Source organism: Perognathus longimembris, chromosome 3, assembly GCF_023159225.1.
Source record: "Perognathus longimembris pacificus isolate PPM17 chromosome 3, ASM2315922v1, whole genome shotgun sequence".
NCBI classification, from domain to species: domain Eukaryota; kingdom Metazoa; phylum Chordata; class Mammalia; order Rodentia; family Heteromyidae; genus Perognathus; species Perognathus longimembris.
In genome coordinates this window covers 103835361-103843813 of record NC_063163.1, presented here as the reverse complement: position 1 = coordinate 103843813, position 8453 = coordinate 103835361, and the positions used below count along the sequence as shown (strand labels likewise).

Genomic DNA, 8453 nt, shown 5'->3' with positions numbered 1-8453 from the left:
AGACTGAAAAGGCAAGTCATAGATTGGCATAAAATAATTGCAAAGTGCATATTTACAAAGGACCTCCTATCCATAATACATAAAGAAGCCCTACAGATCAACAGGGGAAAAAACTGGCACTTCATTAAAAGTACAGAAGACTTGAAGAAGCATTTCAAACCCAAAAATAATACCCCAAAGGCCAGTAGGCCAGTAGGCCTAACACTATTCATAATCAGTTAAATACAAATGAATCAGTTATTAATGATCACTGTGCCTCTACCAGATGGCTACATTTAAAGAAATTGCACTACCTATGTGGCAAAACTATGGAGCAACTGTCTCTTCTACACATTGTTTGTGAGCTGTAGATTGGTATGATCTCTTTGCCAAGCATATGTAAAACCAATAAATTAGCCATTGCATACTCAGAAGAGCTAGTGCTTACCACAACCAAAGGTAAGTCTGAAATATTCATAGCAACATTCTCTCCAAATGTATCATATTCGCTATAATGCAAATGCATGTTGGTAATCAATGTGATAATTTGTGTTGCTAAAACAGAACACTATGCAGAAATAAAATGGCAACAAACAACAGCTCTACACAACAGCAACATCATGTTAAGAAGGACAGAGAGAAATTAGTCCACACTGCAAAAGAAGTTCATTTGCAGCAGCAGAAGTATAAATACAGGGAAGTTGGGCCTCCCAGGCTAGGTAGAAGATAGAAACCAGCACTGGCTCCAATGGAGTGGGCAGAGTGAGAGGGGAGTGTGATGTGGCTTAAATTATATGTCTTGCTCACCCCTTGGGCTCTGGGACCTAGTGTATGTTCCCTTTGTGGCTGTGATCCAATGCATGAACCGCCCTAACCTCCATCCAATTGGGAACCCCTTCTGTATTTGTGCAGAGACAGGAGATCCAGTCACAGGGAAACTTCTGCACTCTTGCGCCCGAAGCAAGGGAACCAATCATGAGAATTTCCACAATGTATGTCTACCTCTTCACCAATAAGATCAGAAGCACACCCTGAACCTATTAATGGCTGTCTCTTGAATCATAGTTTAAATTTTGCTTTAGCTCTCAGTTTTCACATGTGTGTTCTAGCTGGCCCATTTCCTACCCTCGACTCAATGCTTCATTTCACCTGTGTCTTGGTATTTCTCCGTCTGACATGTCACCTTCCATGAGAACTCTTTCACAAGTACCCCCCAAAAATGGAAAGGGGGGAAAAAAGACCTCCTATTGTAATCTGGTGTCTATTTTACAATCCAAAGAGTAAATTTGTAACAATATGATCTGAATCTTTTGCTGTTGTTTTTGCTTTGTTTATTGAGAGAGGGGAAACCTAAGTGGCCTATATTAAGAAACTTGGGGAGAAAAATAAAGGCATTCTATACCACTGAAAAGACTAAGAGTGAGAAAACTGAGAGAGAACTAGAAGGCACCTGATTCTGGAGCCCCCTCTTTACTATTTTGCTCCCTCTCCTTTCTTTCAACAAACAAAGCAAAACCAACAAAAGATTCAGATCATTTTGTTACAAATTTACTCTTTGGATTGTAAAATACACACCAGATTATGATATGAGTTTTTTTTTCCATTTTCCATTTTCCATTTTTCCCTTTTCCATTTTGGGGGAGTACTTGCGAAGGAGTTCCTATGGAAGGGGACATGGCAGACAGAGAAATACCAAGACCCAGGTGAAATGAAGCATTGAGTCAAGAGTAGGAAAGAGGCCAGCTAGAACACATGTTTGAAAAATGGGAGCTCAAGCAAAAACACACACACACACACACACACACACACACACACACACACACACACACACACACACCATGATTCAAGAGATAGCCATCAGTAGGTTCAACAAGTTGGGCCCCAGTGGCTCATACTGGTAATCCTGGCTACTCCAGAGGCTCAGATCTAAAGACTGAAGTTTGAAGTAAGCTTTGGCAGCAAAGTCTGAAACATTTTATCTTTAACAAGCAAAAAGCTGGTGCAGAGCTGTGGCTCAAGTGGTAGTCTTGAGTGGAAAAGCCAAATGAGAGTATGAGGCCCAGAGTTCACACCAGTTCTGGCACCAAAACAGAAAGAGAGAGAGAGAGAGAGAGAGAGAGAGAGAGAGAGAGAGAGAGAGAGAGAGAGAGAGAGAGAGAGAGAGAGAGAGAGACCACAAAACAAAGATATAAAAGGGTGACACTGATTAAGATGCACTATATTCATAAAATTCTTTGTTAAATGGAAACTCTTTTGTACAACGATTTAAAGATAACTAAAAATAAAAACCCATTCCTGAGGATTGAACTTGACCTCTTACTTACTAGACACGCTACCACTTGAGTAATACCGCAGGTCTTTTGTGTTTGGTTTCTCAGAGTATCTTGAAGTTTCCCCATCTCAGTAGCTGGATTTACAAGTGTGCTTCACCTCATCTAACCCTGCATCTTTTGTCGTTTTTTTATTATATGAGACAGGGCTTCACAATGTAACCAAGGCAGGCCTGGAACTTGCTGCATAACCCCATTTGGCCTTGAAGTGTGATCCTCCTTTCTTAGCTTCCCAAGTGTTGGGATTATAGGTGTGTGACAGTAGGTCCAGCTACCCTTTGTGTCTTAGAATTTTACTGATTGTAGCTTAATATCTGAGCTATGACAATCACTAGGGCAGACCTCTCGGGACCCCTTTTTTTCCCATCTCCATGCTGACCCTGGAAGTTTAAGGGAGCTCATTGTCACATCATCAATGGTCAGCCAATCAGGAGAGCACCTCCCTTGGATGACTTGCCTGTCCCACAGAAGGTCTCAAGCAGTTTCAATGGAAGGAGGAAGTCAAGAGGGAGGCCTGGTATAAGTCCAAAGATGATCATTACAACATGGATTTTGTACATCCTCTCCCGGAAAGCTGCAGGACTCCCCTTCCCACCTAAGATATGTTTGGTGAGTGTTGATATTGGCAGCCATGTCAAATGTTATCCCTTCCCTCTTCTCTGTGTTTCCTGCTATAGTATTTTGGAACCATCTCACCATGTATGTCTAGATAAGAGTAGGTGGGGGGACTGGGGTTTTAGTTTTTTGTTTTTTTTTTGAGATTACCGACTTACCTATTTGTTCCAGGACATTGACGTTGTGGAAAGTGAAGCTGTATCTGTTGTACAGCATTGGTTGAAGAAAGTGAGTATGATGTGGTACCCGGAATTCTAGTGAGCTTAGTGGGGACAGGGATCTGGATACACCTGGGAAATTCTAATTCACCCACATGTCGGAAGCTTATCCTGGTAAGAGAGGCATCCGCATCTCTGTGAGCCAGGCCTGTGGTCAGGCCTCATGGGGGAGAAGGGGGTTTCAGCTCAAGGGCAGCTCAGGAGTTCTTTGAAAAGGTAGCCAGAGAGGAGTTGAATGCAGGAGAAGGGAAGAGGGGAAGACGGGATCAGATGCTGAGTGACTCTGAGGAAAATGACTCCTCTTTCAGACAGAAGATGAGGCTTCCCAATGCGTCAGGGAGAAGTTGTCCATCTGCTCCTATCCCTCTCGTGGCCAAGACATACACGTGACCAGAGATTTGGTAACTGACAGCTGGAGGCCTTAAGTGATGGGGGGGGAGCGGGTGGTGGTGAGGATGCAGCATTGGGTAAGGCAAAGCATACTGGGTAAAGTGAAGCATGCTGGGTAAGTTGAAGCATCCTATGTAAGGGCCCTGCCCACCTCAGCTAGGGGGCCCATACAGGCCAGTAACCATGTGGGCCCTTATCCTGAATTCTTAGGTGAAGCACCCTCTCTCCAAGTGTGATTTGGAATCAAACCCAAACCAAGAGTTCCTGGAGGAGAGAACAAGAATCCAGTTCATAAGATGGAGGTACAGTGTTCTGTTGGCCCTGAGCAGCAGAGGGCAAGGGCTAGGGCAGGAGTGTGTTTCTCCTCACCTCCTAAGCCCACTGCTATCTTCTTTGGCTGACAAATCTCTCTGCCTTGCTTTCGAGTTTTAAGGGAACAATTATTTGCTCATTGCTATATTTTAAACTGACTCGAAGGTATGTGTGTTGGGGAATTGGGTTTGTTCTCCATTTCCTAAATGTTCCTGAGTCCATTTCAGATTTCTGTTATTTTTGCACGGGAGTTGTTCAGAAGTGGTGTGTACTTTGAAGAACTAAAGGAAAATAAGCTCTTAAAATGCAAAAGCCAAATCCCTCATCTGCAGAGGAGGTGTGTGGAGGTCTTCCAAACCTGAGGCTAGAATTCAGTGACGGCCATGTGATGGTGGTACTGATCTGCTTGGAACTCACCGCAGTGCAGGTCTTCTCCATCCTTCTCTGATGGCAGGAGGTGCTGCGGCATCACCAGCCTGGCTTGCCCATCCTTGGGGCTTCCCTTCTGGTACCCAGGTTCATCCAGAGTATTGGACATCACCACATCCCTCCCTAGGAGAGGGCCATGGGCATAAACTCTTCACTCGGAAGCTAAAGGAAGCACCATATTCCAGCTCTTCTGATGTTCTGTTGTTTTGCCTGCTGTCTGTTTTGCTCTCTTCTCTCAAAGAGATTGCATTTCTCAGAAAAGGTGTGTGTGTGTGTGTGTGTGTGTGTGTGTGTGTGTGTGCATGCGCGTGCACTCGCACCCTGCTCCCTGGAGCTGGGGCTTAAACACAGGGTCTGGAGCTCTCCTTTAGCTTTTTCACTCTCTACTACTTGAGTCACACCTCCATGTATCTGGATTTTTGCTGGTTAATCTGAGATCAGAGTCTTAGGGACTTTCCTGCCCTTACTGGCTTTGAACCATGATCATCAGAACTTAGCTACTCAGCCTGAGTAGATAGGATGATAGATGTGAGGCGCCAGTGCCTGTCAGAATGTGTAGTTTTGCTTTGGGAAACTGGATATTGATGGGTTTACTTTTTCCCATGGTGCTGTAGAGAAAGATTCAAACATGCAGGAGAATATCACTAATGGTGGAATTTGAGAGTCCTCTGGAAAGGAGGATTTTGGGTGAGAAACTTTACATCATTAGTGCTGTTGGTTACCTGAGGAGGTACAATGTAGAACTGTAAATAACACATTGACATCTTCTAATGTTGTTTAAACTTGGCCAGCCTTAACTAGGTTTAAGCTTTTGAGATAGGAAGACAGAGGTTAGTCATTTTTCTACTGACTATATAGTATTTCTCTTCTGGACTGTTAATGGAGATATTAAACCACAAGCTACCTGTTTTCCCCACAACCCACAGATTCAAGTGTCCTCTTAGTTTTAGCCAGCAAGTAGTCAGGGCATATAGTCTCTATGTGACACAGCTCTAGTCATCCACTCCTTTGACAGACATAAAGGAATCTGGTATTTCCTGCCCCCCAGAAGAAAGAATAGGGCAAAAGGTTGCAAAAGGTTAAAGTTAGCTAGGGGGGTAAGATATGTGAAAGTTTGTGTTAGGGAAGCTCATGGAGTAACTGAGAGCCCAGGGTAGATACACAGGTCACAAAAGTACTGGACACTGCTGCCTGGTACCCCCAATTAAAGTTCCTAGAGAGTCACATGCCCATACCAGCTCTTACCTGGCCAGTACTGGAGACAACAGGAGAACCTGGGAAACCAGGACATCCGGGTACCTCTGAGGCCCAGTGTTAGGACTCCTCCTCCTTGAGTTGCCCTTTTGGCTTTATCTTCTCCTCTCTGGGCTCTCATATTCACAATCCCACCTTCACTCACCTTGGACACAGGGCCACTGGAGTGGCATTACTGCCCATTATTACCTCCAAAATCCCCCCTATGCCAAGTGCTGATAGTTCACGCCTATAATCCTAGTGACTCAGGAGGCTGAGATCTGAGGATCCTGGTTCAAAGCCAGCCCAGGAAGGAGAGCCTGTGAGATTCTTATCTACAATTAGCTACCAGGAAACTGGAAATGGTACTGTGGCCCAAAGTGTTAGAGTGTTAGCCTTGAGCACAAAAGCTCAGGGATAGCACCTAGGCCCTGAGTTCAAGCCCCATGACTGATAAAAAACAAAAATAAACAACACCCCCCCCCCCCCATACATGGAGAACAGAGTGTTACCCATGTAGTGTAATTTCTATAGACACAGAGTGGGCAGATTGTGGGGCTCCTGGGAGGGGAAGGGTGAATGGGACATGGGACATGGAATTGGAAAAGGGCATAGAGTGGCCCAAATAGGACATAACTAACAGCAAGGCCTAGGAGGTACCTGCAATTTCCTTGTGAAAGAATGTTCTAGAAGCTTCTCAAGACCATACTGAATGTGGTATGATGATAATAAGAGCTGAGAATGAAGCTAGAGACGTATTCAGAAGGGAAGGGGTCCCCAAGTTTGTGACCCAGCTTCCTTGTCTCTTCACGTTGGGTGTTTCGGGGTACACACCCTGCATAAGGAGGGTGGGAGACCAGAGCTTTTGTTCCATGGGCTCCCTCTTCTCTGACATGCCCCACAGTCTTGCTCTCTTGGCTTTATCTTCCTCCCTGGGCATTGACTCACATCCATGAGCATATCTTCCCTACTCCAAGAAACTCAGAACCCCATTTAAAATATTATATTACCATCCAACAAATCAGTTTATAAATACAATGAAGCAATATCACCCGGTTCATCTTTCTTCCCTGCTTGGATGGCATTTTGCAGCAACACCCGCATCTTCCAAGTGCCAAGCGAGGTGATGGATGATGTCATGCAAGACCGAATACAGCAAGTGAGACAAAGGTAAGCTGAGGGCATCCAGCTGCTCTTCTGTGTTCCTTGCTGGGGGCAGGAGGGTAAAGATGACTTCGGAAGTGCCTGTCCAAGCCAGCCATGCTTTCCCCACCTCCGGATGGGGCACTAAGGGGCTTCAGGAGGCAAGAATCTTCCTAAGACCCCTCCTGGACAGTCTCTGTGCTATGGTCTGGGGTGTGAAGTCTGGGTCGTGCTCTGCCCATCAGGTAGCCTCCCTTCCATTTCTTCTGTCCTCCACAGCATCTCCCATATCACGAATGACTCCAGATCCAGCTGTAGAACTTCCTTCTCCTAATGCTAAGTCAGGTGAGAGAGCTAGCAGGTGAATTATGGAGCAGGGAAAATGGCTGCCCTAAGCGAGGAGGAGGGAGGCTGGGCTGGAGAGCCTGGAGCTGAGCCTTGGTGCTTTCTGAGGGGTGCTTGCACTCAGAGCCACTAGGGAGGGAAACGGAGGAACAGTGGCTGCATTGGGCTCCTGCAGTGCTTCTCTCCAAGTTCTGGAAGGATCTGTAGCCAAGCACACATTGGCATCTTTGGCTCTTCTCTACCACCAGAGTAGCACTTCATCATGATTCCCCCGTGGCCCAGGACCTGGAGCTCAGCAGGCTGCCTTGGGCGGGCTGTGCTGGGAGCTTGCATGGCTGCATATGCAACAGTTCCCAGCAGAGTTGCTGCTGCACTCTTGATCCTACTGTGTCTCCCAAGATCCCAGAGTTAGGAGTGAGGCTGGGGTAGAATTTGGACCCATCCCAAATCAGGATATATGTGACTGTGGTTCACATGATCTCTTTGCTTTTGCTCAGTACAAGCCAGTGGCAGAAACTAGCTGTTTATGTAGCTCTGGGAGGAAGAAGGTCCATGGCAGGGGCTTAGAGCAGCGAGGCACAGGCTCTCCATCATGGCAGCCCTGGGCCTTTCTCTGATTCCCAGGTCGAAGGCCTCCAGGATGGAGGAGCAGCCTGCGTCAGAACAGCCTCCACCTCCCGCTCCACCTGCAGGCTGACCAGACCTGGGCAGACACTTCAGTGGTTCAGCCCTTCCCTGTGACCACACTGGATTCGTCTTGCTGAACTGCTAATAAAGAGACACGCTATTTAACAACTCTCGCAGGTGGTACTGGTGCCCTGTCATTCATGTATTCCTTCATTTGCTCACGCAGTGCATCCTAGGCCCAGCTCTGGGTATCCATGGCTGGTGGCTTATAGGGAAATAGGCTATTCTGCTCCTGGATATTGAAAATGGTGCAGGTGATGATCCTAGAACATTTGAAGGGGACTTTTGTGGGTGGAGGCAGGGAGGACTTCCTTAGGGGAGGATAGGTAGGGTTTTTCTTTTCTTTGTTTTTTGCAAGTCCTGGGGCTTGAACTCAGGGCCGGAGCACTGTCCCTGGCTTCTTTTTTGCTCAAGGCTAGCACTCTGCCACTTGAGCCACAGAACCACTTCCAGCCTTTCTACTTATATAGTGCTGAGGAATCGAACCCAGGGCTTCATGCGTGCCAGGCAAGCACTCTACTGCCAAGCCACATTCTCAGCCCTTCCTTAATTTTTGATTGTCTGATGATACTTTTGCAGGACATTGAATTCTAGGTGGACAAGTTTTTTTTTCTTCTCCTGCGTAATATTTCACTCCATTCTTACTGTGTGTGTGTGCGTGCGTGCATATGTCCTGGGGCTTGAGAACCAGGCCTTTTGCTCTTGCTTTTTCTGCTCACCAGGTGGTGCTCTATCACTTGAGTCATGCAGGCCTCCACTTCCGGCTTTTTGC

General features: G+C 46.4%; 1 protein-coding gene across 1 annotated transcript; it reads left to right on the top strand.

Annotated features, from left to right (window-relative positions):
* Window positions 1-2840: 2840 nt before the first annotated feature.
* On the top strand, window positions 2841-7691 carry Spata19 (spermatogenesis associated 19). Its single transcript, XM_048340743.1, has 6 exons — window positions 2841-2918; window positions 3096-3152; window positions 3451-3543; window positions 3743-3834; window positions 6599-6676; window positions 7619-7691. The coding sequence occupies exons 1-6, from the start codon at window positions 2841-2843 to the stop codon at window positions 7689-7691; spliced, it is 471 nt and encodes a 156-aa protein (XP_048196700.1).
* The last annotated feature ends 762 nt before the right edge of the window (window positions 7692-8453 follow it).